General features: G+C 38.6%; 1 protein-coding gene across 2 annotated transcripts; it reads left to right on the plus strand.

Moving 5' to 3' along the window:
- The first annotated feature begins 1,359 nt into the window (after window positions 1-1,359).
- On the plus strand, window positions 1,360-15,646 carry palm1b (paralemmin 1b). Of its 2 annotated transcripts, none has more exons than XM_027008592.3 (7): window positions 1,360-1,760; window positions 6,900-6,945; window positions 8,474-8,554; window positions 11,862-11,983; window positions 12,842-12,911; window positions 13,294-13,315; window positions 13,675-15,646. In XM_027008592.3, the coding sequence occupies exons 2-7, from the start codon at window positions 6,901-6,903 to the stop codon at window positions 14,076-14,078; spliced, it is 744 nt and encodes a 247-aa protein (XP_026864393.1). In that variant the 5' UTR covers window positions 1,360-1,760; window position 6,900; the 3' UTR covers window positions 14,079-15,646. The 2 variants fall into 2 exon arrangements, with proteins under 2 accessions (XP_026864393.1, XP_081556552.1); XM_081700426.1 differs by lacking the exon at window positions 1,360-1,760 and adding an exon at window positions 4,058-4,243.
- Window positions 15,647-16,317: the final 671 nt, after the last annotated feature.

Raw genomic sequence — 16,317 nt, forward strand, 5'->3', positions numbered from 1 at the left:
CGGATTGCATACATAGAACACTGTCGCCACCTACAGGACAATATAGTCTAATATGGCATGCTACGCTGGCCTACATGACGGTATTCTAATTGAGAAAACAGCAAAAGTTTGATGCACAAATGAATACCTTTTACATTAAGAAATGAAAAATATTTGTTTTCTCAATGTAATAAAATTGACATACGCAATATGGTTTGTCCTATGTCGCATCAGAAATGAGTGAATGAATGAATTCATAAATTATTTAATTAATCGATGAACACATTCACACATGTCAGAATGCGATGTGTTTGTAGGAGGCTGAAGAAATTGCTAAGCAATAAAACTGTTTGAGATGATTGAGTTAATAGCTAGAGTGTGAATGGACTCCGTAGAAGCCAAATTTACACTGCTGACTTTACTGTGCTATTTTTAAACTGATTAGTTTGAGCCGAGTATAGTCTGAGACACAATTAGATAAAGGCACAGAATGGTAGTACACGAGCCTTCATCAACTTCATCTTCTTTACAAAATTAAACTTCTGTTCTGCATAGTTAAATATTAATGTTATCACTGTTACGATGTCTAACTTTTATTATTTTTTTTATTTAATATAAGATGTACTTAATCACAACAAAGCGATATATGCACCCATTTATCCCCGCTAGAGGGTGTATTTCATTAATGCTATGAATTCAAAAAGTAATAAAAGAAAAAATATAATGAATATTTCACTGTTTCAAAACATTTCTACTGCATTTTGCTCAAACATTTCTATAACACGAAAAAGTTATCAACCAAAATCCTGCATTGCTTCAAATGTCATTTTAGGTGATATAGAGAATCATTTTTCTTTCCAGAGATGGGACAATAGCTGGGACGATTCAGAGAGCCATTTGTATATGATATTAATCCAGTTTGGGGCAGTTGTCCTGATGTTAATACATAAAAGGATACAGATTATATAAGATTTGTCAGACCACCTTCTGAAGCAGGTATGTTAGTACTGCAAGACAATTCAGCTTGGAATGTTTCTGATATCATACAACAAACTGAACATTGCAGACAAGGTACATGTACAAAGTACATTTATGACACATCTCAGATGTGTGAACTGGAGGTGAAACTGATACATCTTAATCGGTTTTTCTCAACAGATTATACTTAGTACAAGTGTTACAGTTTTCGGTTACATATACCTGTCCAAATAAACATAAAATAAATCACAAACAAATTAGGCTGTATAGGATAAATGAAAGCTATATTCCACATATCCCCAAGACAAAACAATGAACACCTCCTTTTGTATTTAGTAGTTTCTAAGGACAACTCAAACGAATCGAGCTGACATTTCCCCAGAGGGAGGGTTTCATGAACATCTTCCCTCTGTCTCAGTAGTCGCTGAAGAGCAAATGCCAGACATTGCTCCTAACACACTTGCGCGGGAAACAAAGGGGGCTTTGGAGTCGGGACTCACGCTCCATCCATACACACCAAGCCATGTGAGAGAGCGAGCGGGCGATCTCTTGCCTCGGTCATTTTGAGAGGGAAACCAAACCTATCCATTGACGGGTTGAGCGCCGCTCCCCGTAAAACAACCTACAAAAACAACAAGGTCTACAACTGCAGTTCTGAAGATTCGTTGTGTAATTTATGCAAAACAGTAGATAGTGTCAGTCTACAAGTCATACCAATTGTCATTACGTCTGCGTTAGTGGTTTCATTCTAAGACAAAAGTAGAAGAAACACTTCTCGACTAAGGAACGGGACAGCGTATTGAGTAAGTACTAATGAGAAAACGATTGCAGTTTTTTGCTGTTTTATTGTCTTTCGTTCTTTGGCATCCCTGTATATTGATTTACTGTGGGCTAAGGCGTTGTTTGCAATGGCGCTTTAAATAACGCAGAAACGGTCCAATAAATAACTGGGAGACGAATAATATGGGGGACACGAGCTAATGTGTTTTCTAGGCTACCCACAAAATGGTCAACCGGAATGCATTGTTACCGTCTAAAACGAGATAAGCGGTACTTTAAAGTAACAGTATTTTAAGTAGCCGTTATATGATACACTAGCCACTAGTGTCTCTGAGCTTGAAACAAATCATTTGTAAACCGTTTCGATCTTTTAATAAGGTCAAATATCTGGGTTTCTCCAGCGCCCCAGCCTTGCAGAGCCATGGAGAAGTGCAGTTGTGAGGCGAGGAGATTTTACTCGCCCGACGACGTGAATGGGTGGGATGCTCCAATATGGCCGTGTATGTTGTTAGGTTTACTGACAAATGAGGTTAAAACGTTGGTGTGTGTGACTATTGTTATTGTCCCTCTACGGCGATTTCTGTATACATATTGAAGTGGGTGTCAGAAATAATATACATATTGCATGGATTTGGGACTTTGTTTTAATAGCCTTGCGTTTAGCTTTGAATTCATCCTCCACATTTGGTGTGTATCCCCCACCCACTTTCTAAATGTGGTCATCATCCGTCAGTGGGCAAAAAGCGTTATTTTTTTCTTGAGGTAGTGGTGCAATAAATCCAGAATTGGTTAATCAGTCCTTTGACATGTTAACACAATGATTTAACCTTAATTGTCATTAACAATAACGCTTTAAACGACTCGCAGAGAGTCCTGGGCTTTGGAGGCAGTTACACCTAATACACCGTTAACGGCAAAAGCTGCGTCAGTTAATTGAAACACTGGGTCAGTAGGCCGCGGTAACGCAGACCAGAGCAGTAGTATACATCAGAAATGCAATCACTGACAGCATGAAATATTGCAGCAGACAACAAAAACAACCGTGTTGAATTAACACCTGTAGTGTTTAATTAATTGTGTATAAGTGCACCTAGAATGCATCTGTGTTAAATCGGCCCTTAGAAGTTACACCGAGGACACATTGTTCTAACCTGTTTTTCATGGAAACAGTAACTCGTTTGGCTACTCTTTACTTGTCTTGTTGGTGATAGCTAGGCCAGTGTAACCTGTGTGGGCCTTAAGATTCCCATGACACTGATTTAGATAGTGTCTTACCCATTAGAGCTAATTGAATGAGTCCTGCAATCACAGTGCCATTTTTCCAAAGCAGCGTATCTTATCTGGCACAGGTCCTGAGTCACACCACATTCTTCACCCAGGCACTCTGCTGTTACTGCTCTGGAAACAGCATCAGCCGGCCTTCCTGTTGCTTGTGTTAACCAGCACAAAGCTGTGCATCTAACCAGGCTAACTAGAAAATTTGCAAAGATCTTTGATATTATATTTTTGATGTAATACATTTGTCTGTGTGCAGGGGGTGGGTTGGTGCTAAATATCAAATGCAAAAACACAATGATGTTAAAGTTCAGCTATGTTGAAGCCCAGTCTTAACATTCTCCTGCTGCCAATATCATCCTAATGCATGCCGCTTTCATACGCATGGATACTTGCATTCAATGGCTGTGACTCCTGACCAGGGCCAATGTCTTTTAAAGTTTAAAAAAGCATGACTTGCCTCTTGCTTTCTTATCTCCTTACTTCTATCTTATCCTATTTCTATAAGTGCTCTGCCTGCGATTATCACTTTAAATTGACAGACTCTCTGAAACACAAACCCACCAGTTGACTTCTGAAAACTAAAATATCCTAATGATTCTGTCTAAGTGATGACCATACAGCGCTTCAACTTTATCCTGTAATGCCTTAACATTTGAATCCAAAGCTTAGATTCCAATTAACATTTGGTTGTGCGTTTAAACGTAGAATGATAGGGCAGGCAGAGTGACCATGGTGATAAGTATAATAAGAGAACTACTTAAACTTCATCTGGCAAGTGACTTTCCATCTGGGAGTGCTTGAATGAGGCTGGAAATTGTCCAGAAGATTCCAGAGCCAGGGAGGCACTGAAGTGTTGCTAGCTCTTATGACCCACATGCTAGTCCATATCTTTGGCTTGATACTAGCTGCATCTGTGTCTGCACTGTGGAGCTGAACTCGGAGGTGGGTGTCCACCCTTCCTGCCCCCCAACCTCCAGCCATTGAGGCCCCCTACTCTTGACATTACACAGCTGAAGGATATTCCTCCCATTTGATGCCTTTCTTTACAATCCATGGATGTACTCAAACTCCTCAATCATTTACCTCTAAAGCCTCCCTTCCAAATTCTTTGCAAGATAATACCTCTTGGTGTGGTAGTTCCAGGTTTGTTGTGCTTGTGTTATGCTTTGGAGTGGGGAAATTGCTGTCATGCAGCTGACCTCAAGCCTCAGAAACAGTGCAGGACAAGGTTAGTTTTTGGCTTTTTCTTGAAAGGAAACTAGGTTCAGTTCCAAAACTATCACTTTGATACATTATGCCTTGGCATCAGTGTAAACATTGTAGGCGTATTGAGGATCGTCTGTACCAATACCACTTTTGAGGCTCTGAACATGAAACAACCTATCTTCCTATCTTCAGTAACTGAGTGTTTGCAGGTTGTAAGATCAACACCTTCGGTGTTTGGTTATGTTAGTTTTATATTCTAAGGTAAATAGAGCAGAGCAATATATATAATTACAGGTTCTAAGAATAAGTACTCCTTTATATTTAGTTTAAAAAAATGTTTAAACCAGATTTTGGCAGTCTCTGTTAACCAGAACTGTAGAATATGTTTTCCACAGATTACACAGTTTCAGATATTTAACACAAAATAAAACATCTTCACGGTCGTCATTAAACTCATGGGAGACATGGATGCTGCTAGACCATGCCTGGGATTATCGCTTTATGTGTATTTAACTACACCTTTATAACACACTTAAACAGAGGATTCTTGCCAATACTTTTGTACAAATATCTTCTACGAGATGTGGTTTTCACTCCTTTGGATGTGGTGTATTGTTTGTTTGTTTTTTTGTTGCTTTGTCTTTCTCTTTCTATTTTCTGTTGCTGTTCGGGATGTAATTCTTACTATGTTACGGCTCGGATCAGCTGCTCATTGTAACTGGCTGCTTCTTGTTTCCCCTGACATTTAAAGCTCCTTTATTGGCTGGTGAGTGATGTGTTGAAAAGGTCGAACTGTGGCCTGACTTTGCTGTCCAGCAGTGGCACTCTGGGACAGACCACGAGCCAGAGCTGACTGCATCTACACAGGAGTCACAGCTCCTAAATTAGAAGACGCTAGTCAGGGCTGTATTTTTCTTTGGATTCTTCCACTCTTGGACTTTTCCATTCTTCTTGATGAGATTCTGAGATAATATAGATGCATGATATTAAACCTTTTTCAAGGAAATGGTTTTAACCTTTACTCCCTTGTCCTGATCTTCAGATTGTCCATAGCTTCAGATATTATAATTCTTTGGTGTTATATTTGGTTGGAATTATCCCAGATTAGTTGGGTGAAGGATACTGGGAGCAGGGGTCAGATTAAGAAACTAGATAAACTAGATAGCAGGACAATTGCTTGGAGCAATCATCTGTCCCTTGATGTGGGTGGATTTGCTAATTGGTAGAATATAGAAAATCAGTGTGCAAGTCAGCACAGGCAAGTTTTATGCAAAATGTGCATGATGCAAAGACCTCATCAAATGCTAACAGATGTTCAGCAGGCTCTGTGTGGATCAGTTTTGCAGTGCCATGGATTGCATTACAGTTAGTTGGCTACACTGTGTTATGAGTAGGTGTTGTGCATGAATCATTTGCAGTGTGTCTCCAACTGCTTGAATGACTTTCTATGTAGTGAAGAGTTGTAGTGTCAGTGTTTATCTAATATTAGCTGTGTGCAAAGTGGGTTCGCGGTAGGTAGATTGCTGTTCACAAACCATCCTATCATATATGGGTGAGTTTAGGAGTCAGTTGATGTTAAAAGGATACCTCACCCCAAATTCTAACATTGTCAGTAGTTAATGAAAGGCAGTAGCATTACCCTAATTGGCATTGCCCTAATCATGCTAACTGCTCCCCGTTACCTTTATTCAATGCTAGACATGTTAGCTTTTTGACATGACATGATCAGCTCCATTGAGGGAAATGTGTGGGAAAGAAAGGGCACATCTGTGAACATGTTTTGCAGTTTGCCTGGAGAAGGCCTGGCCATGTGACTGGCCTGCTCGGAAGCACCATTAAAGTCTTCATAATCAGCTGGATGCCTCTTCCCTGTGGACTTGTTTCAGAAGAGAAGCTCTTTCTCTGTGGACCACAGCAAAACACAGCAAAAAAGCATATTATGACAAAAGACAGCATTGTGCCAGACTTAACTAGGCCTTCCAACAGCCATCTCTTGGCTACATAGCTGACCTAATTTTTAATCTGCGTGTACCTTTAACTCTGATACTCTGTGGCAAAATGTTCCTCAGTCCCAGCCCAGAATGATTTCCCAGCCTTTCTCGGGATCCAATATGAGCTCACTGTAACACAAAACATTCGCAGCATTGAGCAATTTACAAGTAGGTGGAAAGACACAATGATCTTCAACAGTACCAGTCAACCCAGCATTAAGTCCCCAAGCTCTAAGTCGATTCCTATTTAACTTCTGCTCTGTTATGTGTGCAAGCAAGGCCACAGAACTCAGGTTTAATCGCAAGCTTTCATATGCTGAATGATTCTGCATGAGCAGGGCTTCCCTCAGCTTCAGCTTTATAAATAATGTCTGGAATCAATTTACAGAGGAATGCAAATAAATGTTCATAGTCCTGAAATTTGCATGCCTCTGTCCTGCTGTGGCTGAGGGATCCTGCAGTATCCCTGCTCCTTTCTGCCTTTTGTATTTGTGGGAAGAGGGGAAAAAGCTTCTCAGTCCACTATTGATTTCCAATGAAGTTTTTTTGATGGGCCATTGAAGTGTTTTCTCTTGGATGAGTAAAGAATTACTATAATGCTACTGGTCAACCAATTGTCATCATTCATTACATGACTAATTTTAATCTAAATATTGTAATTCAAATCAATATTATTTTTCTTTGCAGGATGTCTGAGGCTTTGACACAGCAAGAACGACTTCAGGCAATAGCTGTAAGTGCACTGTGACACGCACGCGCACACACACACACACACACACAGACAAAAAACAGCAACATTGTACTAGATAATCTTCTTCCACAAATTCCCTTCTCTTCTGCAGTGATATAGTTCATTTTCATATTTGGATATTAGATTCAAGAAGATACAGTAAAGTTTGTAACATGTAATAAGGCAAGTATGCAGCAACAAAGAGGATCTTGGCCAAATGTGGGTCCAAGATTGCCTAATGCGTTTGTAAATCTCTGTAAAGGCTGATGCATGTCCTGCTGTCTTCACCACTATTGCCTGGTAAATTATTGATGGAGGGGTCATGCACAGTGCCTTCTTGCCAGGCACTCTCCTTCCCAGATGTTTTTACATCCTAGTCCTTTCTAAAGTCAGACATAAAGACTTCTTGGAGTGGCTAGTTTAGATGAGCATCTAGTAGGTTTGTATACTGTTGCCACTGGTTTAACCACGTCAGTGGTTCCCCAATGGTGTATAATATATTGCAAGGTATTTCATAGCATGTAGCAATATAAATGCAGTCACAGTATGTCCTCTCTCCTTGTAGACTAAATAAATATTGTAGATGTCTTGGTACGGCTCCTCCTCCAAACATCTCCCCATGTGTGTTTGTTTGTTTGTGTGTGTGTGTGTTTGTCTGTGTGCGTGTTTGTCTGTGTGGCCACGCCTCCATGTGTTTCACACCTGCTCCCCGTTGTGTTGTTAATGTGTGTGTATATAAGTTCATTGTCAGTGTATGATCCCGCGATGGCCTTAGTGCTACGTTGTCTTCTGTGTCTGAAAATAAACGTCGTTATATGTATCACAGCTCCTCTTTTGCATCCTGCCAAACCTCCCTGTGTAACAATAGAAGTTCATTCAACAATGTAAACATTAATTAATTCAACAGTGACCCCCTTTTTTGGCTGTTAATGTATTATAGTGGAGAGTAGTGGAGCGTTGAGGATTTTCTCCCTTTGTCTTAGAGTTAGCTGTATCCTGTTGCTGTTGATTTCTTTAGTCATATGCTAGCATCACTGAGTACCTCTGTTTGTATGGTGAACCAGATGCTAACAGGCGTTGCTTGCTTGTGTAGATACTAATATCAACCAAGGGAGTTGAAACATAACACACCACATAACAGCCCCACCCACCCAATGAAAACAAACCTATTATTTAAAGACAGAGAAGCTTATCTTATCAGGCTTCTGTGAACTCCAGATCCATTTAAAAACCACAGCCTTATTGCAGTGAGTCAGCATTGAGTACTGACAACACAAGAGGTTTGCTTTGATATAAGTGAATCCAGGGGTTATTATTGATTGAAATGAATGTTTGCACAGGTACAGGTAGAATAAGTAATTATTTGAGTGCTACACCCTGGATGTCCTTACATTTCTGTGATATTTATGTTGAGGTGAATTTGATGACGTTTTGTGACATTTTGTGAATGTACTAGATATGCAAATATCCTTACTTGGATTTGTTTTCCCTCATTTCTCTCTCTGTATTTATCTATCTGTCTGTCTCTTAGGAAAAGAGGAAGAGGCAGGCCGAGATCGAGAACAAAAGGAGACAGCTGGAAGATGAACGCAGGCAACTCCAGCACCTGAAGGTAGCACAGTAAAAATGCTAAGCACTGTTTGATAAGTGTATAGTATAGTACCATTACAGATGGGCCTGATTTTGAAATGATTGGGTTGTTTATTGATCGATTTGTTGAATTATCCTACAGAAAAGTCATAACATGAGCATAACTTGAGCATAACAGGTGGGTGTGTGTGTGTGTGTGTGTGTGTGTGTGTGTGTGTGTGTGTGTGTGTGTGTGTGTGTAAACTCCTGGGGTGCAGCCTGCCTGGGTGTGTCCTGCTTGAGTAATGACCTTTTCTGCACCCACAGCCAATATTTCTATTTCAAGCCCCTCTTTTGAAAAGCATAACACGAGAATGAGGTGGTTGTAACAACAGTTTCCTGTTTTGAGGGCCAGAGAAAAATCTGTATCCTCTCTCATTGTAAGCTTTGTATTGTTATGGTAGCCCAGATCCCCTTCAAAAAGTAGCTGTATCTCTGTGTTTTATACCTTTCTGTTCTGATATTTGAATCAGTCTTGTCATTTAGAGATCTGCAGAATTCACTAAACATAAATATGCAGTAATAAAAATTACTGTAGCGAACAACTTATTCACAGTGTCTCATCTCTGAACTAAGCAACATAGGCATGTAAATAGATACAAAAATGTTTTATTGTGATATAATTTCACCATAAAATTTTAACAATACAATTTTACAGTTTAAAAATTGTTAATAACTGGTTCACCTTTGAACACCGCCTGTGTTCCCAGCAGATTGCGCCTGCAGGTGCCACAGTTTCCTTAGTGGGCTTTTTCTTATTCAAAGAAAGCTTCTCTTTTTTTCATCTTGTTACTCTGACATCATTTGCATGGTTCTGGCCATTTTCTTGAAATTTCCTGTTAATTTTACTTGTTAATTTTAATTTTAGCGCAAAACCCCCTGCAGATGAACACCACACATGAAATATCTCTTAATTATTTTCATGCTTGTTTGTGTAACTGGAATACCTGTAAAATCAATGGCTTTGTTTTATGTCACAACAGATCTGTGTGATCTTGTTAATCTTTACTTGCAATTGTCTTTTGTCCATGAGGGATTTTGCTCTTCCGGGGAACAATCGAGCAGGCCTGGGTTTCCAACAGTGCGGGCTCAGATCCTTTGTCTTCCCTTTTGGGCTATGAGGGTATTGTGCATGTGGATGGGTGTGAGCATGTGGTGATGTCAGCGTCACAGACACAGTGCCAGAAAGAGCTGTCATACTGCCAGAGTGGGGAGGAGGGCAGGTCTGAGAGAGAGAGAGAGAGAGAGAGGGATGAGAGAGAGAGAGAGGGATGAGAGAGAGAGAGAGAGAGAGGGATGAGAGAGGGAGGGCAAAGCAACAAAGAGGGAGATGGAGGGAGAGAGTGGAAGAGCAGAGATGCAGAAAGAGAGAGAGACTTTTATATGCTATTTGAACACGAATTGGAAAAAAGAAATATTCCTAATTTGCATAAAACAACTTCTTTTGACAGTAAAGCCAATTCTGCTTTATAGGTGCAAAATCATAGATAAATAGCAATTTATAAAAATATTCAGCAGTGTACGGATAAAACTTCGGTAATGTTTTTGGAAGGAACTGGGTCATTATCCCTTACACATTGACATAAAAATAGAACAATAATATCCTAGCAGTCTCTCAATCAGGCTGTGAATATTCAGTAAAATATAAAATAAATATATTCAGTAAAATATATGTTCAGTGTTCAGTAAAATATAGAGGCCTTCTGGCTAGCCACCTCTCCACAATGTCTCACCCACTTTACCTACTGGCCCAGTATCTGGCCATGCAACTTTAAGATCTTCCTTCTTTCTGTTCAAAATTATGACCTTCAAATATAGTGACTTAAATAATAATGAAAGAAACAAGCCATGGAATAGCCGATCATAATATCAAAACATTTGAACATATTAATAATGTAGTCCCTTTTCTTTCTGACCATGAAGAACTTCACTATACCTGCAGAGGGCGTTGCTAAATATGCCACATCATTTTAGGAGTATTACATAGGAAATTGTTTTCATCTATAGCAGGGTAATATTAAATTCCCCATAAATTCAACTCTGTAGATTTGTTTCTTTGTTGTATAGTTATGATTATGTGTATGTAATTATCCTTATTTAATTCTGTATTATTTTTTCTGTTCTTTGATTGTGGGTGTGCATGTGAGAGGAAGAGGCATAGAGAGAGCAAAGTTGGGGAGAGAGAGAGAGAGAGAGAGAGAGAGATAAGAGACTGGTCTGTACTGTATCTAATGTCACTGACACAGCAGGTGAGTTTATAATGTAGTTTATAGACGCTTGCTAATGGTTGCAGTAACTTTGATTTTTTTAAATGTGAAGAACATGTATGAGTATTGATCCATGTTGATAAAAGACAGTGTGAGATAGGGGAGTCATAAGAGAGATGACAATAGGGTGGGGGAGAGAGTGAGACTTGAGGCAATGATGTCATAATTTACATAAAGATCCCAAAAGAACTAAATCTTTTTCTTAAGGAAACCCCAAATCCATCCTTATTATCAATAACAGTAGATTAAAAAATTAACGATTGTTAATAATCTTGGTCATGCAACAAAAACCTCAGTTATCTATATATGTCTATTTAAAATAAATACTTGTGTAACTTGAGTTGCTTAATCACTGTGCTCACAGAAAGGACCAGTATGACCCTTCTTATGTACTGCACTGTACAGGAGTGCAAGAGACAGGAAGAAACAGGAAGTCCCCCTTCCACGTAGCTCTGCCCTGCCAAGCTGAGAGCACTACTGCTCCACAACATCTCACATAAAAAATCCCCAAAACCACCATGCCACACGGACAGCAGCCATGGAACTTCACCTATTCTTGCAGCCTCGCTCTTACCCCTGTGAGGACCATAAGCTCTCTGGCAGGAAGCCCTGCCTCGACTGGCGCCTCTTGTAATGTTTCACTCACCAGCTATGTGCATAGAGTGCATTAGTTGAATGCCTTAAAGGAAGAAGCTAATGGTCATGTGCTAGCGAAGCTCTAAGAGCTAATAAATGGCCTAGATAACAAGAAAAGGGTGGTGTACATCAGGACATCAGCACATTGCATCTCCTCGATGTCCGGTCTCCAAAGCTCTGATTTGCAGCCAGTCAGCATGTGTTGTGTTTTTGGGATCATTCTTTATACATATGTTAACATGCAAAACGATGTGAAGCTCAGCAAAGTTTTGCAGTATATTGTGAACTTGTGTTTGTGTGCGTGTGATTCTGATTTAGAGTGCTAGAAAGTGTGAAAGTTATGTGAAGTTCTGGATTCCATTTTGTTGATCTTTTCTCTCTCTAAAGTCCAAGGCACTGAGAGAGCGATGGCTTTTGGATGGAGCGCCCTCCAGTGGAGAGAATGAAGTTCAGAAACAGCTGCAGGAAGATGAGGCCAAGACCAAACGACTGGAGGAATCCATTCTCAGGTAGAGATTTGTGGCTGGAACTTTCACATTATCTTTGATCAGTTTCACTTCTAAATAAATCTCAAGTCTGAATTTTGTTTAAATCTGACCTGAAGGTACCCCTTTAGGAATATAAAACAGTTTTTTCAGTGGAGCTGGAGTCAACATTGTTTAACATATAATTCATCATTTCCTCTAGTGAAATACATGACCACAAAGGCGCGACAAGGCTAAATTGCTGCTGTTGGGCAGAACTTTTTCTAATCTTCATAAGGATCCCTGCCAATTCCATTCTACCTACTCAGTTTCAGAGTTGAATCTACTCCATACAGAGTTAAACATATTAGTATCAAATTAACTTTTCATTTCAGATTTTCGTTTCTTGTATTGTCAAATTAAAGAATCAGCCATCTTAATGTTTTGATTTATTATGGAAGGATGGGGCATTTATTCTTTGTGATTCTGCGTGTAGGGCTTTTACTGTCATGCTCCTGCCACAGATTATGGTACATCTTGATATAACCTGATAGATGCCGTTTTTGTTTTTTTTAAAAAAAGGTTTTAAAGTCTTTTTTAAGCATTTAGGCAAGTTTTTTTTGTTGTTGTTGTTTAAATGGTATTAAGAGCTGTATGAAATTAGGGGTTTATTATGTGTGCACTTTGTTTTATTGATTTATTCCTTTTATCTTTTTACTTTTATACAGTTTTTATTTAATGTATTTTTTATCCTATTTTTTTATTCTCATTTTTGTAAAGCACCTTCAACTACCTTTGTGTATGAAATGTACTGTGCAAACATCACTTGCCTTGTCTATCTGTCTGTATTTGTAAATTCATCCATATCTCTAACCTTACAATAAAGTCCATTGTTTGTTGCAGGCTGGAGGAGGAGATAGAGGAGTTGGAGACTAGTGTTCCTGCTAAGTCTACTGGAGACAAACAGGACAATGTAAGTGCTACTAGATTACTCTAACCATGACTATCAGGACATTGTCAATATAAGTGTTACAATGAGTGTTTTACCCAAATCAAACCAGAAATTAGCAAAGTGTTATTGGATTATCCTGCATCAGACAAACCAATGTAATGTTTTGTTATTGGATTAATCAGGTCTTTTCTTGACTAGCAATGACTTAAAGTTGGTAGTCACCAGTAATCAATCATGTTGTCATAATTCTACTTTCTGGCTACTCCTTCTCATTCATGGAAATACTAGCATTTTTTCAAAGTCCTTGGTTAATAGTACTAATAACTGCATAACACTATACACTATGGAATGTATTGTATTGTGATACATTAAATCTTAATCAGTCTTAAATCTTCTCTTTCAGGCATCCGATGGCCCTGGAAAAAGTGAGCATTTCTCAGTTAAAATTTTCCCAGTTTTAGCTCTTTTTTGAAAGATTTTGACAAAATAAAAGGAGTCTTTGTTCAAAGATTCTAACAGTTTGTCTCCTGGCTGTCATGCCATTTCACTGATGTAACAGGCTAGTCACCTTTTATATTTTACTTCGTAGACAAAATGAGCAATATTATTCAGTGTAATGCTTTCTGATTTTTTACTTGATTCATTTCCTGAATCATAAACAAAAACATAAAAGCGATAGTGATTTCACAGAAAATCGTCAATAATCTGACTCAGCCTCGCACACTTTAAAATATGATGAAATTTTCTTATCTTTGTTTCCCTGTTCCCACTGTGTCTTCTGTAGTGGAGAATGGTCTCCACAAGCCCAGCCCCAATACCGAGCAGGCCAGCAAGAAACAGATAACAGGCATCGAAGCCAAGCTGCAGTGCACCAACCCGGACACGGCCATTGAGAACGCCAGCACAGAGCACCCAGTCACCATGGTGTTCATGGGCTACAAGAACGTGGAAAGCGAGGATGACACTAAGAAAGCCCTGGGCATGGACGACGCAGTAAAAGCGGAGTTTGTGGTCATCGAAGATGGAGAAAGTAAAGGGCCAGGTGAGGGAGCCAAAGATGACCAGGCCCCCCCGAATGGCACTGCGTCCAGCCCAGAGAAGAACCAGGAGGAAGGAAAAAAGGAGGAGGCCAAAGAGGAGGAGAAGAAGAAAGAGAAGCAGCCATGCAAGTGTTGCACGGTCATGTGAGCTTGAGTACGGACTCCCCTTAGCTGAACACATGACCTGACAACAGAACAGCGCCAAGCAACTCAGATGTAGGCCCTGCACAGCCAAATCACCTGCGTCTAATGAACTCGCACAGTGTTCATTTGAGTCCAGATCTGCATCTGCTGAGATAGAGTGGAGTCAATCACTGTATTCGCTGAGTTCATTCAATCCTGGTGCTTTTACTGTGTGTATATTACAGAAAACAATCGTTGTCCAGTATGTATTTCTTTTTTTTATTTCTATTAATATTTTTCTATATTTCTGTGTTGACATTTCTATCTCTCTCTCTCTCTCTCGCTCTCTCTCTCTCTCTCTCTCTCTCTCTCTCTCTCTCTCTATATATATATATATATATATATATATATATATATATATATATATATATATATATATATATAAACATATACATAAACATATATATAAACATATATTTTGATTATGTAACCTTATGATGTTCAGCACTCGTGGAAGGACAGAATGTAGAAGCGCACTTCAGGTTCCACCTGGTGGACAGCTTTTTGGTGTCCTTTCACTTGTCTCATTTTCAACAAAATATGAAGGACACAAATACAGCATCTCTATAAATATTTAGCTATTTATCTCTCTTATAGTAGTGTTTCTAAAATTTTACTTTATTGATGAGATCAAATAATTATATTAACATATAAAGTTATGCTTTTATAATATAAGTATTGTTTTGTTTGTTTGTTTTTTTTCTTTCTTCAATCATCTCAGACCACTGTGAGGACAGGTACATAGACTAGTTCACAAGCACACATCATGGTAGAGCAAAATATGTGTAAATATATTTGATGTATTTATGACTGTTCATGCTGCAAGTGAACATGGTTTATCCAGTGAGACAAATAAAAGGTCATCCCAATGCTCTATTCTCAAATCATGTTTCATATGCTAGTGCTTCTTACATTTCAAATCAAATTCCAAATAAATTGTCAGTACCTTTTCAACAAGAAGGACCAGATTTGTTTTGTGAGCAATAAGGACAAAATGACAAAATTAAAAATACCAAATACCTCCCATTTAATCAAACATCTAACATTTGTTCTCAAACAGTGCATTCCATCTCAGAATTGTCTACTAGAATGGAGCATTCAACGATACAGTCTTTTGTACCAATGCAAGGACTATGGATTTGTGGGTCTTTCAATGTTTGTTGTACAGTGTCTGCAATTGCTGTATGTTTATAGTGTTTTTTTCTGGCCAAAACAAAATAAGCATCACACCCAGTTTCTCATTTTTCAGATAGATTATGTCAAAAAAAAAAACTCATATCCACTGATGTCCAAGTGGAATTGCCGTCTGATCAGAATTGTCCACATTCCAAAAGTGAAGACGTTTTAAGTGTAGTTGTGATGTTTTAGTTATAAATTGCTTTAGTTGCTTTGTGTGGGACAGTAGGCTACATTTTGTGGATATCAAACAGTGTCATGACTTTTAGGTGCTTCATTGGTATGACCAGTGCCTGTTATGGTCCAAGTGTTTGATTCAGGAAAAATACAAATAAAAAATGGTTTACTATGGATGGAGATTTGGCTGTTGGTTCCATTGTCTTTGTCCACAATTGACAGACAATTTTTATAAAATGTGAATGAGAAAAGTTTAGAGATTAATGATATTTTAAAAGTTATTATTTATTCACAAAAGAACCTTGAATCAGAAAGTGACAAATAATTATTTTTTATCTTTTGGTCAAAATTTGAAATATTCTTTATTTGTAAGTTATCTCATCCTCTCAAAGCTTTTTGAGTATTGTATCCCTTTTTAATTTGCATTTTTCCCAATGTAGTTTTTGAGATCTCACATAGTAGATCACTATGTGAAATGCAGACACAATAGTAACAAAATGCAATACTTATTCATGCATCATTTTTAAAAGACTGCTCTTCTGTCTTCTGTGGATAGCAGAATAGCAGCCAATAATGCAAAAAGAGTCTAACACCTCTTTAACTTTCAGACAAGTGCAACAAAGCAAAACCACACCCAAGTAAACTGTACATGAACATGTTGTCTTGTAAACTTAGATCTACCTTTTTCAGCGTTCGGTGTACTGTCTTCACACGCTATAGTAAGGAATGTGAGCTCCTTCTAAGAGAACATCTGATCAGTTTTGTGTGAAAAAGATGTCATTGTACCTATATCATTGTGTGTCCCATGTCTGAAGCAATTGCTTGATTTCACATATTGCACATATATTTTC

This window comes from Electrophorus electricus, chromosome 17 (genome assembly GCF_041902795.1).
Source record: "Electrophorus electricus isolate QZ-2024a chromosome 17, ASM4190279v1, whole genome shotgun sequence".
In the NCBI taxonomy this organism is placed as follows: Eukaryota; Metazoa; Chordata; class Actinopteri; order Gymnotiformes; family Gymnotidae; genus Electrophorus; species Electrophorus electricus.

Coding starts and splice junctions, on each gene's coding strand:
- palm1b (XM_081700426.1), top strand. CDS start 4,068: ATGGATGTACTCAAACTCCTCAATCATTTACCTCTAAAGCCTCCCTTC. Junction 4,244..6,899: donor CAGAAACAGTGCAGGACAAG/GTTAGTTTTTGG, acceptor TTTTCTTTGCAG/GATGTCTGAGGCTTTGACAC. Junction 13,316..13,674: donor ATCCGATGGCCCTGGAAAAA/GTGAGCATTTCT, acceptor TGTCTTCTGTAG/TGGAGAATGGTCTCCACAAG.